General features: G+C 40.4%; 1 protein-coding gene across 1 annotated transcript in view; it reads right to left on the bottom strand.

The window, feature by feature from the left end:
- Window positions 1-2,364: 2,364 nt before the first annotated feature.
- The window catches only part of LOC126215312 (uncharacterized), an 80,154-nt gene continuing 60,607 nt past the window's right edge, over window positions 2,365-21,911 (bottom strand). Inside the window, exon 6 of the mRNA XM_049941993.1 lies at window positions 2,365-9,586. Within this exon, the coding sequence (XP_049797950.1) occupies window positions 9,427-9,586 (160 nt within the window). The 3' untranslated portion in view covers window positions 2,365-9,426. The remainder of the gene's footprint in view (window positions 9,587-21,911) is intronic.

Raw genomic sequence — 21,911 nt, 5'->3', positions numbered from 1 at the left:
CTATTGTCGTCTGCTTCGTTATTGTTTTGCACTGTACTGTTCTGTGTGTTTTTATTGTGCAGTTGTGCTGAACATTATCAAAATGAGTGAAGAGGCAGTTGCTGGCCCATCTCGGGAGTCGCCAACAACTCCTACGGTAGGCTTACGGTTAGAAGGAAACCAGTATTACGTAGTGATGCTCGCAAAATTATATTGCGTGTGATTGAATGCTGCGAAAGGGAAAGGGAGAAGAAAAAATTGCTTCACCCAATTTACAAATCTTCAGTGAGAGCTGCTACATACACAGGACAAAGCATGCGTAGCATTCGAAGATTCAAACAGTTTTCCAAGAATCATCCTGCCGTATCACCACAAACGCCTGGCAGGAAAAGATGAGTTTCCATTTCAAATATTTTGTTCGCGATCACTTTGAAGGAGCCCCCTATTTCGTCCGAATTACCTTGTATTTCGTTTTTCCTTGCTACCGTATTGCTTTGTATGGAAACACCACCGGTTACTGTATTATTTCGAAACACATTCATATTACAGCACATTTCCAAATTCAAAAAAATACATGCAGTGCAGAAGGCATTTTCTTATAAATCTTTCTCTCTCTCTTAACTTAGGAAAAGAAGTGGAGAAATCGAAGTAATGATCTAAGATTTCAACGAGCGTGTCATTCGCGACACGATAGCGGAATTTTATTCAGTGCGGAAGATTGTGCCGAGCCTGCGAACACTTCTTCCAGTTTTGCACGACAAAATAGGCTGGAAGTGGAGTATTGTCTCACTGAGAAAAGTACTTTTGTCAATGGGATTCATATGGCGTAATGTGGAAAACAAGAGGAATGTATTGTTAGAACGTCCAGGCATTGTGCACTGGCGATCTCGTTTCGTGGTTTGTGAGCGCATAGTAGACAAACATACGAACATTCATTTTTATATATATAGATTTTAATGTAAATGACGATTTCAGTTTCTTCTAATAATTTCCGGGTATGCAGCCGGATCCCGTCGACATTCTGCCACGATATTTCGGCCCAGAGACGTCCGGCCATCATCAGGTGAGTACACAACTACTGAAGAGCCCAGGTGCAGTCGCGGTATTTATGCCGATTCTCGCGCATGTGAAATGTACTGGCATCCTACAGCGCATGCGTCAGGTGTGCCACTAATTGACAGGCGTCTATGAAGATTATGAAGAAACTCGAGAACCATATCTGAAGAGTTTGCTCTGACATGAATGTGAAAGAATAAAAGGAATATTGCTCCAACATGATAATGCATGCCCCCACACAAGTCTCGAAAGTGGGAACACACTGCCAGGCTGGGTAGGACGTCATTGCCTCGTGCACCCTGCAGCCCAGACCTGCTATCCAGTGACCTCCATCTGTGTTATTAGAAGAAGAAATACGCCGGGAAAATTTCAGATTTCAGTTTCGTTTACGAACAACATTTAAAGCAAGTTTTACTTCAAAGCCATTCGTCTGCTTTCGTGTAAGCATGACGCGCAATTTGTAGTGCCAGCACTGCAACTGGTAGGCGTGCCTTGTTCCCCCAACGGCTCCTCTCCCCTCCCTCGCCAGCCAATGCTTGCTTCCTCCTCTCCCCGCACCCCCCTCACAACGCTGCCGTCTTACAGTTAACACACTGTAGATATGTTGCCAAAAGGGTCTGCCACTAATTGACAGGCGTCTATGAAGATTATGAAGAAACTCGAGAACCATATCTGAAGAGTTTGCTCTGACATGAAAGTGAAAGAATAAAAGGAATATTGCTCCAACATGATAATGCATGCCCCCACACAAGTCTCGAAAGTGGGAACACACTGCCAGCTGGGTAGGACGTCATTGCCTCGTGCACCCTGCAGCCCAGACCTGCTATCCAGTGACCTCCATCTGTTTAGACCACTTCAGGATTCTCTACAAGGGACACACTTTGAAGAAGGAGTGAGTAATTCAAGCAGTGAAAACGTGGCTGTGAGCTCTCGGCAAGAAGTCTGACCGACAGGGAATGTGTGTAATGAGGCCGTAGGGTGTGTTGGAGTATCTATATATATCCTAATAATATATGTATATATTATTTTGAAGGCCTGATTAAGTCTTCTTACATTTGGCAGTGAATTTTGCCTCCTTTGAGGCCTGGACTTCCTGCATTCTTTGTGTGTGGTCTCACCTACACTCCCCCCTCCAAGGTGAACCTTTAGTAGTAGTAGTAGTAGTAGTAGTAGTAGTAGTGTACACATGTACGTGCTCATGTGCATGCACACTTTTCAACCGGAAAGGGGTTCATTTTGATTGAGAGCTCTGTTCTATGCCACAAATATATTTGTAATTCACTTTATTTGCAATCACAAAATTTGATATAAAAAAATGAAAACTCAAAAATATACATTTCATTCAACCAGATCTACATAATAATTATCACAATATAAGATCTACGTGAAAGATCAAGTTTATATTAATGTTTTTTATTATTTCTATGATTTTTAATTATTGTGACAAAACACATGCTAAATGTTTTGAACTGTGTAAAATATCTTCTCTAGAATTGCACAAGTAAGTTTTTAAATTCTAATTCTACATAACTCTTTGGTTCCTTTTTTTTTTTCTCTACTGTGTCACTATACCCTCAAGTTTTATTTTCTTCTTTAAAATTAAAAAAGAAAAGTGTCAACAGGTATTACAGACAGGCTCACACAGTGGCTTGTGCCTTTAAAATTACAACACATATTAAGCAATGTATGTTGCTGGTGACACATCGGCCATTTCCCTCTGTTGTTAACTACAGTCCGACTAACAAACATACAATAAAACACAGAACAGTTAGCTATTTAGTCCATAGTTGTGGTAGTATCATAGAGTAATTGTGTATACAGCTGCAGAGAATAAGAAGTGATTATACAACATACATTCAAGAAATCACAGATACAAAATGTGTCTTTCGTTTTTACAGTCTACCGCACCTCTTTGGCATTGTGTGCACAATGCACGTAAGTGGCCAGTTGAACACTCTAGTCTTGTGACTATTAAAGCGTATCAGTCCTACAGAAAACATAACTTTTTAGTGCCCTACGTCTGTCAGTGGTCCTGATATACAAACATACACAGTCAGTCCATTCACAATTTCAGCTGAAAATTCTTTCTCCATTTGCTGCTGCAAAATGACCAAAATAACTGTATTTCATTTACCCTTGTCAAATTAGGCATTTACAGCCATCATCAATATAGTATCAAAATTAGACTGAAACCATATCTGAATGGTTACAAGCTTAGGACTAAATACTACAATGGACAGAGGTTTCCTGCAATGAGCAATGGTTGATTGAGGGATTGCATTGAATATTAGTAATAACTGAATTACTCAAAATTCTAAATGTAGATATTCAAAATATCACTAAATTGAGATTGTGAGCATATATTTTAGGAATATGGGTTATCACTGTTATGAAAAAATGGTGATGACGAGCATAAAACTGTGTATTATTGAGCCAGAGAATGTTTTCGTAAGGCCATTTTAACTTAATCAAATGTGGTTTTTTGGTGGAACATTGTAAAGTAACTAAACACTGTTTTTTGCCTTGTTTTACGAATTTTATTATGGTTACTGCACAACCTAGGTTTCAGGTTACAAGCCCTGAAAGGGGTCTTATAACCTGAAACCTAGGTTGCCCAGAAAACATGATAAAGTTCGTGAAAAAAGGTAAAAAACAATGTTTGTTTAACTAATTTTCTTAAGGTATTTCTACCACAGGTAACAAAAAAGTATGGAAATATAAATCCTGTGTTATTGGATTTGTCTCTTCAGGGAAGCTCTAGGTAAGTAGGATTTAACTGGTATTACGTCCCATTCAGAGCTATCAAATGTGTGCAACAAAAAGATAATGAATGTAGACAATATGCTGTGACAGTCCGAAATTAGGTGGTACTGCTGTGCAGAACATCACCGTGAGATCTCCTCACAGGTAAGAGGGCAGCACAGAATGTAGGCAGTGAAAGAAATAGTGTACGTGACAGCAGAGGTCGAGGAAGTGTGATGTGATACTGAGCAGCACCACAAAGCCGGCACGTTATGACTACGTATTGCACTTGTTCACTTTGGTAACACATTATAAAAAAAGTACGTGATGCACATACAGAATTACCAAATCAGTGGGATATATATAGGAACTGGAAAATTAATTGATGTGGGTCCTGCGAGAACGTACTCTCGAGTTGTGTGTGGGGGAGGGGAATGGGTGCAATTTCATATTACTTAGGTATGGAGGAGGACACTGGTGTTCCTGCTTGGCATCTCAACTGTGTGGCATCATTTTTAGAGAACAAAAAGATGAATGAAAAGAATGAAGACTAATTTCTTTGAGGAAAGGAAAAGTTAATAGAGAAGCAGTTCTGATTATGCACTTAGTAGCAAAAGATGAAGAATGGAAAACAGTGACATCTTCGTAGCATTTTTTGGCTCACAGAAAGTGGTTCACAATATGAGGTGGGATAAGATGGTCGATACCCTGGGATGAGTAAGGTGAAGAATAGAGGCACACATATTATCTACAAAAAAACTGGTGGAAACTTAGTAAATGGGCACATACAAAGAAAGGTAGCTACGTATCGACGACAGTGCGAGGTGGGCTCACCGTTTACCACAAGTGTTATTAGACACGTGTGTGAGGAAGAAATTCGCAAATCAGTTATAACAAAGAGCATATATGATTTCAAAACAGAGATAAGGCAGAATTGATGAAAAGTATTAATAACAAGAAGAGGGATGCATTTCACTGACAGACAGAGCAGTGTCATATTCTGGTGTCTGGAACAGCACATTACACGTGTGGCAGGAAATTCTAGCGGCAGAGTTTCGCCATCCCTTTTCCACAGCGTGGACCGTGCCTCCGCACATCCAGTGAGGCGTAGGCACCTCTCTCTCCTCTGCTCATTCAATGGACATTCTGCAACTACAGTTGTTTATGATGGTGTACACTCGGGCACACACATCTCTTGAATAATGTTAACAGAGGGGTTCTTGTGGTTTTTAGACCAAAATACTGGAAGGGAGAAATGGTGATATGATTGTGGTAATGGTGATCATGTGATTGTGAACAAAAAAAACTGATGAAACTACTTCAACAGACTTTTCTTACAAACTCGGGAATACTGGAGGAATAACAAGTTTGTCAATGTGGACATTGTCTGCAACAAATATATAAATATTCATTTTATAAATTGTGAACTGCATCGAGAATAAGGGGTTTCAGTTTATAAAAAGAATACCATAGAAATATTCCTTAGGATGACACCTCCCATTCCCATTAAATTTATTAAAATTATCGTGTTGAGTGGATAACATATTTTCAAAATTTTCTCTTTGGAAATACACATTTAACAAAGATTGCATGTGGATCATTGCAATGTATAACAAAATTACAGAAATAAAGAAAGAAGGTTCAAAAGAGTTAAATCTGCTATGGCAGTGTATTTAGACTGTGTGTTTTCATTGTCTTTGCTGATTCAATGTACACACAAGATTCCACCTGCTGTGTTGGAGATGATAATATTCAGGAATTCCACAAGGCCTCCACATATTCCCTGTTTTGCAACTGGGCAGCAACAATTTAAAGTCTTCACCACTACTGCTTGTGTACTCATTTGATCTGTTATCTTTCAAAAGCATGGAGTTGCAAGTAATTTTTTATTGTGACACTTATCCTGTTGAAAATAACCTGGAGGTTCTCTAAACACAGGTTGAGTTGTTTCCTTTTGATGAATTCTACTGTGTGTAAGACCAGTCACACTTTCCTCCCTTTTTTAATCAGAATGCTAACAGTTCAAGTATGTTGTGAGCGCAAAGTTGCATGCACTGGGTTGCAGCTCTGTGTATCACAATCAATTGCTGGCCAAAAAAAGTAATCACTAGAAATCTTATTACAACGAAACAAGTTTTCCATAAATACTCCTCAAGTTCTTCGTTCAAAGTGACTACTAAATAAGGGGCAACATTTTGAAGTTTATGCTCTTTCAAACACTTCACAACTTTACAAGGGACAGTACTTAATTCGTAGCTGCTAAACTGCCCCCCAGACCAAAACAATTGTGTTCCTCTTGATGCATTTGCAATATCTTTCTAATTTTAATTACCAACATTGCTAACTGATCACAAATTAAACTCACAGTAAATGTGTACCTCTGATAATTATTCTTTCTCTGGATTTACCTTAACCAAAGAGAAGATAAAAATCAATTTCTAGTAAGTTGTTATTGTTAATTAGATATTTATGAGACCAAAAATAAGAATAGTTTATTTTAGTGGAATACTGTAATACATTAATAAGTGCCATCAAAAATCAGTCACCTGTGGTCCGGACAGGTACATGAGCAGGACTCTAGGGAGTCCTGTACTTGCACCAGGAGAAGCATGCAGCAGTACCAAGAGCATAGCTGGGGGAGTAAAACACTCTCCGTGTGCCTTACACTTCTAAGTATGAAACTGCTCTACTACAAAGTGATGCAGAATTCATTAACATCCAAATGAAATCATGTATCAGACTCTGTGCACCATCGAGAACACACCAAACTCATTTTGTATGACAGTAGCTCAACATTACATACTGATGAGCTCCTGTCAGGTTGCAACATGTACCAGTGAAATGCACACTCTTGAAATATTTGTTTTTGTTGAGAATTTTGTAGACATAATTTTGTTCTAAAGTACTAGGATTGCCACATTAAAAAAAATAGTTAAAAATGAAGACTAACACTATACAAGACAGAAGATTGTTTACTTTCTGATAATTGAAATGACAATGCAGAAAACTTGGCAAAATATAATTTTAGATGTATCCAATCATTTAATTACAATTTGTATGTCAGATGCTTAATTTCAAATATAATCAAGTGCTGCACTTCTTCTGTCTTTTATATTGTTATTTATGATATTCCTTAATCTAAAACTTCATATTGTAAAGAATATTGAAGTATATAATCAACTGTGCAGGTGTAAATTACCTGCACTACACAATACACTAATCATTTAAGGGTATTAGACATTAGAGTCGCAAGAACAGTAATATTTTCCAACCAGCTACACATTAGGCCTCCTATATGTAGACCGTACGGATTGACAGTGAGGTCACAAACTCATTTTTAATACTGAGCACCACATATTTATTTTATTAGTTATACACACGAAAGAAAATTTTGAGACTAATATCGACACTGGTCCCGGGGAAACTACGCCCCCGGCATACGTATTCGGTTTCAGTATGGCACGTGGTCAGGAATTCTTATTTCAAAACTTGGCACACCACGGACGGACATTAGGTTGCCAACTGTTGAAACTAAATGCAGCTGCCCCAAAGGGAACTCCGTTTTTGTAGTATTTGCAATTTCAGAAAGGTTTCCACCACTCTTACATCAAGCATTCCCCACACTGACACAAATGTTTCACTAGTGAAGTCACTTTGATGGTGCCAGAATAAACGGCAGCAGGTTTGGCTGATGGCAACACTGAGGTTTCAATTGGTGAAAATGCTCATCCGTAGATAACATCTTCATTTTCAAAGTGGGGAATGACATACATCACCGAAGATGGCTGGCAGCTTTGAAATCCTTAGGTAGTGAGTGGTACATAAAGTTCACCAATAGCAGTCTGCAGAGCAGTGGAGAAGCAGTTCTGAGTCCGCACTTGTTAGCCAAAGATGAAGAAAACTGCGACATCTTTGTAGCACCTGTGGCCTCCCAGCTCCGCTGTAGTTCAGGTGGTTCTCTAGGCCGAGGGGGCACTCGTTTAGGCCGCGAACACTACTTACCAGATGTGGAAGCGACTTCAGGCAGTAGGCCTACGGAAGTGATGATTTCATGTGAATGTGGTGATCAGGGCCCACAGATATTAGAGCTTGTGTAGAGATTTACTGACAATGTTCATCTTGCAAACAATTTGTGAACAGAATGGGAAAGGAGGATAAAGACAGTACCAGAAGTGCCCTCCACCACGCACCCTAAAGTTGCTCGTAGAGTATAGATGTAGAAAAATAGATGGAAGAATACCTCCTCATCTCGTGGAATGAAATTAGGAATGTACAACTGAAGGGTTTGATCTGGCAAAGAATGGTACAATTACAGTTGCCAATCAGTGGAGTAATGTTCATAAACACATTACTTCTGAGCTTTAAAAATAAAGTATATCTTCTTGTATTGTTACTTCTCAGCTTCCATATCACAAAAAAGTTTGTCTGTTCATTCCCACCTCACTTCTGTTCAGTTGTAACTCAGTTTCCCACTGTGCTGCCCTTAATTCCCTAATCGCTGTATTACATACCCCAGTTTTATCAGAAATACAGAAAAGAACAAGATGCCCACGATAAATTCTACTACTGCAAAGCCTTTTGGAACCGAGGATGATGTGACAGTCACATCTGTAATGCTAGAGTTCTTGATGACAGTGATTTATTTGCCATCTCATTGAGGATTTAAAAACCTAGGAGGAAGAGTCCTCTGTAGAATAACTCTCTCTCTTTTCTTTTCTTTTTTTTCCAATTTTGGAGGCCTTATCGAGCAGTTTGAATATTTATCGCTTTCTCTCCTCCACTGTGAAATCCGGTGATGAGATGACAAAGCAGAGAGATTACTGAACACAGTTGTTCAGAGGCCCTTTTGTTTCTCATGAAATGGTAAAGTTTCAGACTGGCACTATTTCCACGTAGACATTAGAGACATGCTACACTGCCACACACAAACCTGCGAGAACATGTACCCTCTACACGACAAGTATCAACTGCTCACTGAGGGCCTCTCCGGTGCTCTGCAAATAATTTTGTGTCAGTGTGGCGAAGCACTAGTAAGTGACGGGGGCAATTACGACTGACGGCACCTCGAATGTGCCCGTAGCGTACAAACGTCGTATGCGGATTGAATTAAACGTGACACAGAGGAGCCTGTCAATCAAAAATTTGCTGTTACATTTTTATTGTTATCCAATACTTCCAGCTGGTAGGAGCACCCTTCTTCTGGTCCAGTAACAAAGACACTATCAGACAATAAAACCACTAGATAGTCAGTTTCTGTTGTTTGGAGATCTACCAGCAAAACAGTTTTAGAGACACACACACAGTCCACCAACAAGTGTACCACCTCATACGTAAATTACATCGGCAACAGATCGGCTCCTATTAGTCATTAACATTTGTTTGTGGAGCTCACAGTTGTTCATTATCTCAGTACGTACTGTGGATCTCAAAGTGTACATAAGTTACACTCATTTGCCTCTTCCTCTCCCTCTATCCACTCTACAACAAGTGAGAGAGCCTTCAAAGTCCACGCACTGAAACTCGACACCCGTTCTCCGCAGCACCGGTCAGTCCTTCAAGGGTAAATAGATCTGTGACACCCTGTTACGCCACAAGCGCACCTTTACACTTCACCAGGTACGGGCACCCGGCCGCCACACCGCAGCCTCCTCAGCCGCGACCCGAGTCGTCGTCCTCGGGCAGGACGATGGACACGGACTTGCGCGGTCCTTTCGGCGGGGTCGTCGGTGACGGCGATACGGCACTGTCGGCGGCGGGTGCGACGACAGTCAGGACCGGCTGCTCGGTGGTGGTGGCATCTGTCTGAGCACTGTGGACAGAATTTTACTCGTTTTCAGGATACTCGAGTTACTTTAAACTCAATAAATACCATTTACATCTGCAAACATTTTTGTTAGTTAAGATTGCAAACTGAATGGTTTTATATCAATTTTGGGCATACATTCCAACAGCTGCATTTGTAATCCATCTGAAAAAAAGAAGCAAAAAAGTGGCAGATTTCAGATGGAAAGTTTCGTAGCTAAATCTGTGGGGCTCCAGTCGTGATTGGGCTTCTGGCCTGACTGCAAGTGGGACTACAGTCTTCCATTTACTGCAGCACTAGGAGGGAGAGGGTGGCGATCCCATCTCTCCGACCAACTTTTACCCCGGGAAAGATCGCCGCAGCTCGGTTCGATAGCAGATCCAATGGATCTAGAGGTATTCCGGCGGGGCTGCAGTCGGGGAAAGAACCCACGGCCCCTGTACGGGATTGAACCGGAGACTTCCACTGTTGGAGTCTGGTGCTCTACCTGCTGGACGAGCCACTTGTTTCAACAGTAACTGTTACTTTTGCTGCCAGGAAATAGAATCCCCCCCCCCCAGTTCAGTTCTTTTGTTATACTGCTAGTATGTCCCACAGTAGTTGATTTATATGAGCAAAAATGATTTATCACTGAAATAGGAATCACAACTGATAAATACACTCTAAAAAGAAAATGACACGCTATGAAGCAATTATCCGAATGGGATGGAAATCGATAGATGTGACTAGGTGCACAGAGAAACAAATGATTACAATTTGGGAAAAATTGTACGATTTATTCGAGAGAAAGAACTTCACAAATTGAGCAAGTGGAGAATGTGTCGGTCAACCTTTGGCCTTTACGCGAGAAGTTATAAGTTTGACATTGATCGGTAGAGTTGTTTGATGTTCTCCTGAGGGATACTGTGCCAAAATCTATCCAACCGGCACGTCAGATTGTCCAAATCCTGAGCCGGTTGGAGGGCCCTGCCTATAATGCTTCAAATGTTCTCAACTGGGGGAGAGATCCTGTCACCTTTCCCTTTCTGGCCGAAGTAGGAGTTGGCAAGCACAGAGACGAGCAGTAGAAACTTCCATTGTGTGTGGGCGGGCAATAACTTGACAGAATGAAAGCACAGGACGGCTTGCCGTGAAGGGCAACAAAACGGGGTCAGAATATTGTCGACGTACTGCTGTGCTGTAAGGGTGCTACGGATGACAACCAAATGGGTCCCGTAACGAAAAGAAACGGCACTCCGGACCGTCACCCACAGTTGTCGAGCCATATCGTGGGCGACAGACGGGTTGGGGCTTAGTTTAAAGCAGGACCCATCACTGAAGGTGGTTCTACTACAGCCACAGAGGTTCCAGGCTGAAGACGTATCGGGAGATGCCCCAGATGGCGGTGAGACACTGACCTGATTGGCGCCCACCATACAGCCTGACGAGTGGGAGTGATTGTCTGGGATGGCATCTCATTTCTCAGCAGGACCCCTTCGGTTGTCATCAACGGAGCACTTATGGCACTGCAGTATGTTGACTACATTCTGCTCCCCGTTTTGTTGCCCTCTGTGGCAAGCCATCCTCGGGCTTATATTTTGGCAGGGTAATGCCTGCAACACGTGACGATAGTTTCTGCCGCTCATCTTAGTGTAGCCAAATCCTACCTCGGTCGGCAAGATTGACAGATTTCTCCCCGACTGAGAACATTTTAAGCATTAGGGGAAGGACCTCCCGACACCTCGGGATTTTGATGATCTAACACACCGACTGAACACAATTTAGCACAATATTCCTGAGGAGGATATCTGACAACTCTATCGATTGATGCCAAGCTCGAATAACTGCTTGCTTGAGGGCCAGAGTTGGACCGAAACCTTGTTGACTTGCTCAGTTTTTGTAGCTCTTTCTCTTGAATAAATTATACAATTTTTCTGAAATTGTAATCATGTACAGCACATCTACCTATTTCCATCACATCTACCTATTTCCATCACATTCAGATAATTCCTTCATGGTGCATCCTTTTCTTTCCTTTTCTTTTTTTTCTTCGAGTATGTTGACAGTCACAAGTAGTATATGTTGCGCCCAAAACTTTTAAAAGCTTTTGGATGCATTCATCTGTCATACTCCACAGATCCCATCGACAAGGAGGTGCTTCGGGCGTGTGAAACAAATTGAAGTTATGTTAATTTGAGACAGAGGCATCATAGAAGCTTCACCTGTATTAACACTAAGCTATCACTATACTGCTTAATGCTTGTCACACTTAGCCATCTATATTTAATCGCATAAATTATTAATGAAGCTGATCTTCTGCAGTATGCTGCTGCCTTCTCAGTTTCTTTACACATCTGTTGTTTACCTACTATTCACAGCTTATATTTATTTGTTTACAACTGCAGTTTTCAAAGAAATTATTTTTGTGTCTGTAAACCCTGAATCCTGTGTGTACTACATTAGTACTTATCACACATCTTTATACCAAACACTGCTATTTGCCTTATAGCTAATGGAAGTTTTCAGTCCCTAAATCTAGATAGTCAGATAATTTGTAGAAAGACTGGCTAATTCGAAATGTTTTTAATTTTATTTTATGGGTTTACATCAGATGGGAGCTTGTTTACTGGCTTACTACCAAAGTAAGTAGTTCTTTCCTGAGGCAAAGTCTACATGGAAATTATTTTTTTTTTGTCTCGTATTATGACTGCGTGTATCACACTTCAGTTGAAACTGTTCAACAGTTGTTTTCCTGCACCCTGCTCACCGTCACATGAACCCAGGATGGCCACAAGTGGGAGTCGAGCACACCCTCACACACACCAAAATGTCTCCCACAACCCTGTAGCAGCCACTGCATGATCTACCCACTACAACTGTTTCAGTACTCCAGTAAATGTAAATGTTATTCCGTTATGTATCATGACATGGCAGTGACCATGTGAGTCAGCCTCTGTGTGAAGTTGTCAGAATTGGCCTAGTTGCAGTACGGTGACAGCTATGTCGAGATCAGTATATTTCATCAGCTTTGATTAATGCAGTGAAAATGAATTGAAAGCTGCATATACATCAGTTCAGTAATTAGTGTGTCACCTTTTTGTTCCTACACACGCAATGAATACAATTAGAAAACTGCATTGCAACAAATCAGGATCACTTATGATCACCCCTACAGCAACAGAGAAAATCGTATTGTATTGTATATTTATTGGTCCTGTGAATTATAAATTGTACAGGGGTACATAATGATACAGGACAAATCAAATAATTTCAATAAAGTTTAACAGAAAACTGTCTTATGGTTTCCAGTATATAGCAATATAAGTCTAACATATGGGAATAACATTTCACAAATACACAAATTTTACACATACACATTTCTTACTTTCAGCCCTGATTATCAAATACACACATATATGTAATAGCAATATAATAGAGGGAAACATTCCACGTGGGAAAAATATATCTAAAAACAAAGATGATGTGACTTACCGAACGAAAGTGCTGGCAGGTCGATAGACACACAAACACACACACAAAATTCAAGCTTTCGCAACAAACTGTTGCCTCATCAGGAAAGAGGGGAAGGAGAGGGAAAGACGAAAGGATGTGGGTTTTAAGGGAGAGGGTAAGGAGTCATTCCAATCCCGGGAGCGGAAAGAATTACCTTAGGGGGAAAAAAGGACAGGTATACACGCGCGCGCACACACGCACGCACACACGCACACACGCACGCACACACGCACGCACACACGCACGCACACACGCACGCACACACGCACGCACACACGCACGCACACACGCACGCACACACGCACGCACACACGCACACACACACGCACGCACGCACACACACACGCACGCACGCACACACACACACACACACACACACGCGCGCAGACATATTTAAAGAACTCTTTGTCTTTTGCCTAACAGTTCTATGGTTGCAGTTAAAGTCTGTTTATTCTGCACTGTGTGTAGATGCATAGTGTTTGTTTTGTGTGTGTTTATTATTAAGTTGTTCATTGCGAACCATTCTGATACATGTGAAGTGCTCTCTATCTCATTTTGGAGCTCTTCTGGGGTCTTTCCACTGATAAGTATATTTGTATCATCGACATATTTAATGTACTTATAATTAAAGCTGGATGGTTCCAAGTCATTTACAAACAGCAAGAACAAGATTGGTCGCAGTATGGAACCATGTGGCACACCGTATTTAACACTCTGTGTTTTCTGAATGATAGGAAATTAAATTTTTTACTTCTTTGTACAAGACTTCAACTATTTGGTGTCTGTTTTGTAGATATGACTTTACCCACTCATAAGCTGGGCCTCTGACACCAACATTTTCTAGCTTTCTAAGCAATGATGTCAAATTCTTTTGAAAGATCTAGGAATATTGCTACTATGTGTTCTTTTTTATCTAATGCATTTAAAGCTTCATTTAAAAAATCATTAATAGCTCTCTTGGTGGATTTACATTTTTGGAAACCATGCTGTGTAGGTGAGAAAATTTTTTTTTTCCGATGAAATTTTATAAAAGATTTTTGCTATTATTTTAGAAAAAACAGATAGTAGAAAGACTGGCATTTTTGTACAACGGCTTCACTTTTGCTATTTTTAACCTTTCTGGGAAGATTCCCTGAGAAGGTGAACTATTGCATATGTCTACCATGGGCCTAACTACTAAGGGTGCACATTTTTTAATGATATGGTCTGGTAAGTTGACAGTACCAGAGGAAAATTTTGATTTTAGCTCCCCTATTGTTTTCAGCATTTCCTGTTCATCTGTTGGGTATAGGAAGAGAGTTGTTCCTAGAGATAGTTTTAATCTGATTTGCAGTGGCAGCATATTAGAAGTTTTGCTTCACCAGAATCTCAGCTGCCTCAGAAATATGAGTTAAAATTATTTGCTATCTGCTGGGGATATTACAGAAGAGATTTCTTTCAGTTTGATATTATGGTATTCTCTCTGTTTTACTCCTGTTTCATGCCTGACAATGTCCCATGTAGCTTTCATTTTATTTGGTGCATTTGCTATGAAGGAACTGTTTGCCATTCTTTTTGCTTCTTTTATGACTTTAGTTAAAATCTTTTTGTAATTCTTAAAATAAGAATCAAATTCTTGGGATGTGGTGTGCTATCTAGATATTTCATGAAGTAATCTCTTTTTATTCGCAGATATTTGTCTCCTTGTTGTGACCCATTTTATTTTCAGATCCTTTTTTGTGACTGTCTGTTTATGGAGTGGAAAGCAAAGTTCAAAATAATAGCTAAAACTATTTAGGAGTTTGAATCTAAGACAAGCAGCACTTGACTACATAAAGAGCTAATATTCTGCAATACTTTCTGACAATAAGTTAAAATCAAACGACAGAAAGATCTCCTGATCCTCATAAATTTACATTTGTAATACAATGTTTTAATGTTCTGTAGAACCTGTCATGGAGAACCATTAGGGAGTAGGCTGTGTGCCAGCAAAGGGTTTCATCCTGGGCCTTCTCTCACCACCACCACCACCACCACCACCACCACCACCCATCGTCCAATGCAACACACACACACACACACACACACACACACACACACACACACCTGTTACCTGTAGTATTGCAATTAATGTAATGGAGCATGTTGTCAATGATATGAATGAATGAAAGCCAAGAAACTGTACAACTGGTGATTATTAACAAGGATCACTCGATAACATACATTAAGAATGCAGATAGTTTTTTTTTCTTTGGCACTAAAGAAATATGTCAAGTATTCAATAACCACTTCATAAACGATTGCCACGTTATTTCTTCAGATACTGGTGCTCCTATTGCTTCTCTCTGTTCAGAACTACAGTTATTCCACAAGGTATTTTTTCTTGATCCGTTCACACCACATGAAAACTGCAGTATTACTCAAGAGAAACAAAACTCACACTTGTGTGGTTTTGATGACATATCTGATTACCTACACAAACACATCTGCCATCATGTGTCTTATCCACATTAGTTTAGATCAGATCTCTGAGACATGTTACAAAGAGATGTAATCATCCCAAAAAAATGTCGGAAGCATAGTATTGCCGTAAGACAAATGTTGCCCGAGGTTCCACACTTTGTGCACTGCTGTTTATTATATTTATGAATGATCTGCTCCAAGACATTCAGTAAGGTCTACCAGAAATGTCTGCTAATGACACCTATTCAATACATTCAAATCACCAAAGCACAATGTCTGATAAAAACTGCATGCTAGTGAATTGGTTAAACACAAACAAACTGTTACTGAAGAAAGACAAAACTGTCTTTTGCCCATCACATATAGTTTCATAAAGGGTAGACAATGCCAGGTTTGAAAATGTGCTTGTAAACCGAGAGGTAACCACTAAATTTCTTAGTGTGGAGAGATTACAGTCTGTTGTGGGATGTATATAAAAAAGTCAGTAAATGTACTGCACGATTTGTGCTACACGTTTAATATTCCGAGAAAAGTGTGAGGCATCAAAAAACTTAACAAGTCCGAGAAACACGTAGAATGGCTACCAGAGTGCAGCAGTGTAGTTTGTGTCGAGTGCTCTTACCGGGCCGGGTAGGGTGTACTGTGGGTGTGAACGGAGTCGGATCTCCGACGATCACGGTGGAGGTCACGGAGGTGCCACGTACTCTCGTGAGACGGCACTGTCGGCACCTGACACGGCTGTAGGTCTCCGTTTCACCGGCCGGTCAAAACTCGCAATATCTCGATTTGTAGGGTGTGACGGTTGCCCGACGTCAGACTGCACGGTAATGTGACGGCACTTACTCGTCACAGAGCTTTCTGTCGACCACTTCCGGTCCCCACGAGGGAGGATTGCCACACTGCGCACCGAGCTCATCGTAACTCCTTCACCTCTGCACGTGCTGCCTGAGAACGAGTAATGGGCCCCTCGAAACATTCTGTGTCATTCCGCACCACTGTTCAGACTGACAGCTGCCTTACTGTGGAGTTACTGTCCCACTACTGACAGTGCGACAAGTACAGCTGTGTCCACAGGGACGGGCAGGCTGCAGACAGAGGTCACCGCACAGTGTTCGCCACTGAATTGCAGTTCTGTAGTATCGTGGATGACCACTGTCAGCGAGAATAGTGGAGAGACCCCATTCTCCTGACGTTTTCGAGAGGCACAGTGGTGTTACTCCCGGCATTACAGTGCGGGGAGCAGTCGGGTACGCCTTCGGGTCAGGGCCGGTAGCGACTGAGGGACTTCTGTGGCGTAACAGTATGCTAAGGACATCCTGCATCCTCTTGTGTGACAGTATTGTGGTGGCGTTTTCAGGGTAATACTCGTCAACAGGTGGCGCGCGCGCGTGTGTGAGTGCGTGTGTGAGTGCGTGTGTGAGTGCGTGTGTGAGTGCGTGTGTGTGTGTGTGTGTGTGTGTGTGTGTGTGTGTGAGTGTGTGAGTGTGTGTGTGAGTGTGTGTGTGAGTGTGTGTGAGAGAGAGAGAGAGAGAGAACACTTTCAACGATGTTGAATTAATTTGGTGGCTGGCAACATGCCCGGAGCTGTCCCTGTAAGACACGTGTGGAACCGGTTCGGCCATCACCTCCGTCCCGGTGCCTGTATTGGGGATATCGGGGGCCAGTTATGACAGTTGCAGGCCGGCTCGCCTGGGGAGAGGATACGCTGACTTAATGGCGAATGGCGCCCTTGCCAGTTGTAAAGGAGATATGATTTCAATTTATTTTTAAAACTGTTACTGCTGTCTTAAATTTTATTTCATCTGGTAATGTATCAAAAATTTTATTTCATCTGGTAATGTATCAAAAATTTTTACAGCAGCATATTTTAATCCTTTCTGTGCCAAAGATAGCTTAAATAGAGGACAGTGTAAGTATTTCTTTCTTCTGGTATTATAATCATGAATGTCACTGTTGTTTTTGAACTGGTCCATCTTGTTGAGAACAAATTTCATTACTGAGTAAATGTACTGTGAGGCTGTTGTAAGAATTCCTAATCTTTTAAAGAGATGCCTACAAGATGTGTGAATATCAGCCTCACACATTATTCTAACCACCTTCTTTTGAGCAGTGAATATGTTTTGCCTAAGTGTTGAGTTACCCCAAAATATTATTCTGTATGACATGAGTATAGAGTATGAGTATAGATTTAAGTGTCAGGAAGTCGTTTCTGAAAGTATTTGTATGGAAGTGAAACATGGACGATAACTAGTTTGGACAAGAAGAGAATAGAAGCTTTCGAAATGTGGTGCTACAGAAGAATGCTGAAGATTAGATGGGTAGATCACATAACTAATGAGGAAGTACTGAATAGGATTGGGGAGAAGAGAAGTTTGTGGCACAACTTGACCAGAAGACGGGATCGGTTGGTTGGACATGTTCTGAGGCATCAAGGGATCACAAATTTAGCATTGGAGGGCAGCGTGGAGGGTAAAAATCGTAGAGGGAGACCAAGAGATGAATACACTAAGCAGATTCAGAAGGATGTAGGTTGCAGTAGGTACTGGGAGATGAAGAAGCTTGCACAGGATAGAGTAGCATGGAGAGCTGCATCAAACCAGTCTCAGGACTGAAGACCACAACAACAACAACAACAACAATGACATCAGAGGGTGAAACTGTGCGAAGTATGTTAGCTTGCTAATTTCTATATCCTCAATATTAGCAATTATTCTGATTGCAAAAGGTGCTAAACCTGGTCACTTTAGGTGGTCCAAAATATGAATTTTCCAATTAAGATTCTCACTTGTATGTACATCCAAAAACTTTGTATGCTCTACCCTGGCTACTGACTTCTGTTGATGTGTTATATTTAGTGAAGGAACTGTACTCCTTCCAGTAGAAAATTGGATGAACTGTGTTTTTGCAAAGTTCAGAGCAAGCCCATTCACAGAAAACCAATCAATAATTTTTCGAAAGACATTATTTTTATCATTTTCTATTGGAGTTTCTTTCACTGGATTAATAATTATGCTTGTATCATCATCATATGTGTCTATAATTTCTCAGTGGCTATGTAAAGGATACAGGAGCCTAAAGCACAAGGGAGCTCCTCTATTCGAGAAGCTACCAAAAAGGTTAGTTGAATTGACAGAAGAATGGGTCTATACAGTACAAGTTTTTATTAATGCCAGTGTAAATTAACAAAGTTAAATATTTTCATATGTACCATGTGTTTACAGCTAACTTCATTCATTCTACCGTGACATATTTAAGGAAAATTTAAGTGTATACTATAAAAGGATTGGAAAACAGGAAATGGAGATGGTGTATTTGTACCACTAGATGAGGAACTCGAATCCACTAAAATAAAAGTTGTAGCTGCACGTGGGACTGTTTTGGCAAGACTCAGTATCAAGTGTAGGCAAAAAATTACAAAAGGGTCTATCGACCACCGGGCTCTCCTCCTGAAGTAACTTAAAACTTTAGGGAAAACCTCAGTTCAGTTGTACACTAGCTCCATAATTATACTGTAAAGATTGGCAGAAACTTTAACCATCCAACAATCAACTGAGATAATTACAGTTTTGTTAGTGGTGGGTATTATGAGACATTCTGTAAAACATTACTAAGTGCCTTCTCTGAAAACTACCTTGACAAGATAATTAGGAGCCCCACTCATTATGGAAAAATATTGAATCCAATGACAACAAATAGACTTTACCTCTTTGAGGATGTCCACATCCAGACTGATAACAGTGATCACAACATGATTGTGGCAACAATGACTACCACAGTAAAAATGACAACTAAAACAAGCAGAAAGGCATATATGTCCAGTAAACTAGATAAAAAAAACCAGTAGTGTCATCTCCCAATGAGGAACTGGAAACTTTCAGCAGAGGGCAGGAGCATGTAGGGGAGCTCTGGCTCACCTTTAAAAGAATAGTTGACCCTGCACTGGCTAGATATTCACCCAGTAGAATAGTTCATAATGAGAGAGAACCTCCATGTTATACTGTCAATATAAAGAAACTTCTAAAGAAACAGAGATTACTGTATAATATGTGTAAAACAAAGTGTAGGACTGTAGATAGACATATGCTGAATGGAACATGTTGGGCTGTCAAGAGGGCAATGTGTGAAGTCTTCAGTTACTATTGTAGCAGAATCTTGTCAAATAATCTTCCACAAAACCCAAAGAAATTCTGTTCATGTGTAAAGGATGTTAGTGGCATGAAAGTTAGTCCAGTCACTAGTGAATCAGATGGGAACTGGAGCTGAGAATAGCAAAGCAAAACCAGAAATGTTTAACCCTTTTTTCAGTTTCTTAAAAAAATCTTGTACCACTGAAAAGAAGAGTGAAATAGATATTAGTGTCAGTGGTGTTGAGAAACAACTGAAAGCATTAAAACTGAACAAAGCCCCATGGCCCAATGGAAACCCTGTTATATTCTATACCCAGTTCACAGCCAAGTTAGCCCCTCTGTTAAACAAAAATCTGTGCCCAGTACCCAGAAGAAAGCACAGGTCATGCCTATCTTCAAGAAGGGTAGTGGAATTGATCAATAAACCTACTGCAAAATATTCTTGACATCGATTTGTTTTAGAATCTTAAAACACATTCTGCACTTAGGAACAAAATTTGCAAAAACAATGATCATATGAGAACCAACTCTGACTTTTCTCATACGATATCCTGAAAGCCATGGATCGAGGCAATCGGATGGATGCAGCATTTCTCGATTTCCAAAATCATTTGACTCAATACCAAACCTACATTTTTTATCAGAAGTATGATCATCTGGAGTGTCAAGTGAAATTTGTGACCAGATTGATGACTTCTTGGTAGGAAGAATGCAGCATGTTATCTTACACGGAGAATCACTGTGAGATGTAGAGGTAACTTCAGCTGCACTGCAGCAAAGTGTGTTGGGACCCTTGCTATTCATGTTGTATATTAATGATATTGCACACAACATTAATGGTAATGTCAGACACTTTGCAGGTGGTGCAATTATCTATGATGAAGTACTGTCTGAAAGAAGCTGCACAAATATTCACCAGATCTTGATACCGAGTGATGTGGTGCAATGGTTAGGACACTGGACTCGCATTCTGGAGGATGTAGTTCAAACCAGCATCCGACCATCCTGATTTAGGTTTTTTGTGATTCCCCTAAATTCCTTCAGGCAAATGCTGAGATGGTTCCTTTGAAAGGGCGTAGCCAAGTCCCTTCTCCGCCCTTCCCTCATCCAACGGGACCAATGACCCTGCTGTTTGGACCTCCCCCCCCCCCCCTCCGACCAACCAACCAACCAACCAGGTCTTGATAAGATTAAAAAGAGGTGCAATATTTGGCAGCTTGCATTAAATGTTAAAGAATATAAAATTTAGTACTTCGCGAAACAAAACAAAACAAAAAAGAAACATAGTACTGTAGGCTATGAATATATCTGTGAGTCACAGTTGTAATCTGTAAACTCAAACAAATACTTGGGTGTAACACTTATTATGAGCTTGAAGTGGAACCATCACATAGGCTCAGTTGTGGGTCAGCAGATAGCAGACTTAGGTTTATTGCCAGAATACTATGGGAATGCAGTCAGTATACAAAGAAGATTGCTTACAAAATGCTTGTGTGACCCATCCTAAAATATTGATCAAGAGTGTGGTACCCATGCCAAATAGGAGTAACAGAGATATGGAACAAATTCAGAAAATGACGACACAAATGGTCACAGATTTGTTTGACTCGTGCAAGAGTGTGACTGACATGTTGAAAGAACTGAATTGGCAGACTCTTGAAGACAGATGGACATTATCCTGAGAAAGTCTTCAAATGATAACTCTAGGAATACGTTACAACCCCCTACTTTTCACTCCTGTACAGGTGGTGAAGATAAGATTAGATTAATTACAGCATATGTAGAGGCATTTAAACAATCATTTTTCCTATGCTTCATATGTGAATGGAATGGGAAAAAGCCCTACTAACTGCCAAGCATTTCATAATGCTTCACAGATTACAGATGTAGGTGTAAATGTTATTTTTCTTATTATGAATTTAAAATAATCAAGGTAAATATTTTCTTTAACGTCATAAGTTTTTAGCACATTTATTGGTTTTCTAGAGATGTAATTATTGTTTTTCCTATTGTGAGTTACAGTATTTATACAACTTGTGTGTGTGTGTAACTTATCATCCATTTGTAACAACACACAAAATGATTTCTGGGACCAATAAAAATCCAAGCAAATCTAATCTAAAATGCCTTGTATTTTCACATTTTGTGATAATTGCCCCACACACGTGTTACAAAAAACAACAGTTAGGTGGCACGTAACATTCATCTCAAAAAATTCCATTTCGGCCAGCAATATTTAAAGCCAGCAATATTGGAAGCCAGTAGGTATT

The sequence above is a fragment of the Schistocerca nitens genome, chromosome 12 (genome assembly GCF_023898315.1).
Source record: "Schistocerca nitens isolate TAMUIC-IGC-003100 chromosome 12, iqSchNite1.1, whole genome shotgun sequence".
NCBI lineage: Eukaryota > Metazoa > Arthropoda > Insecta > Orthoptera > Acrididae > Schistocerca > Schistocerca nitens.
Note: the sequence above shows the minus strand (reverse complement) of the source record. Positions and strands in the feature narration are given on the sequence as shown.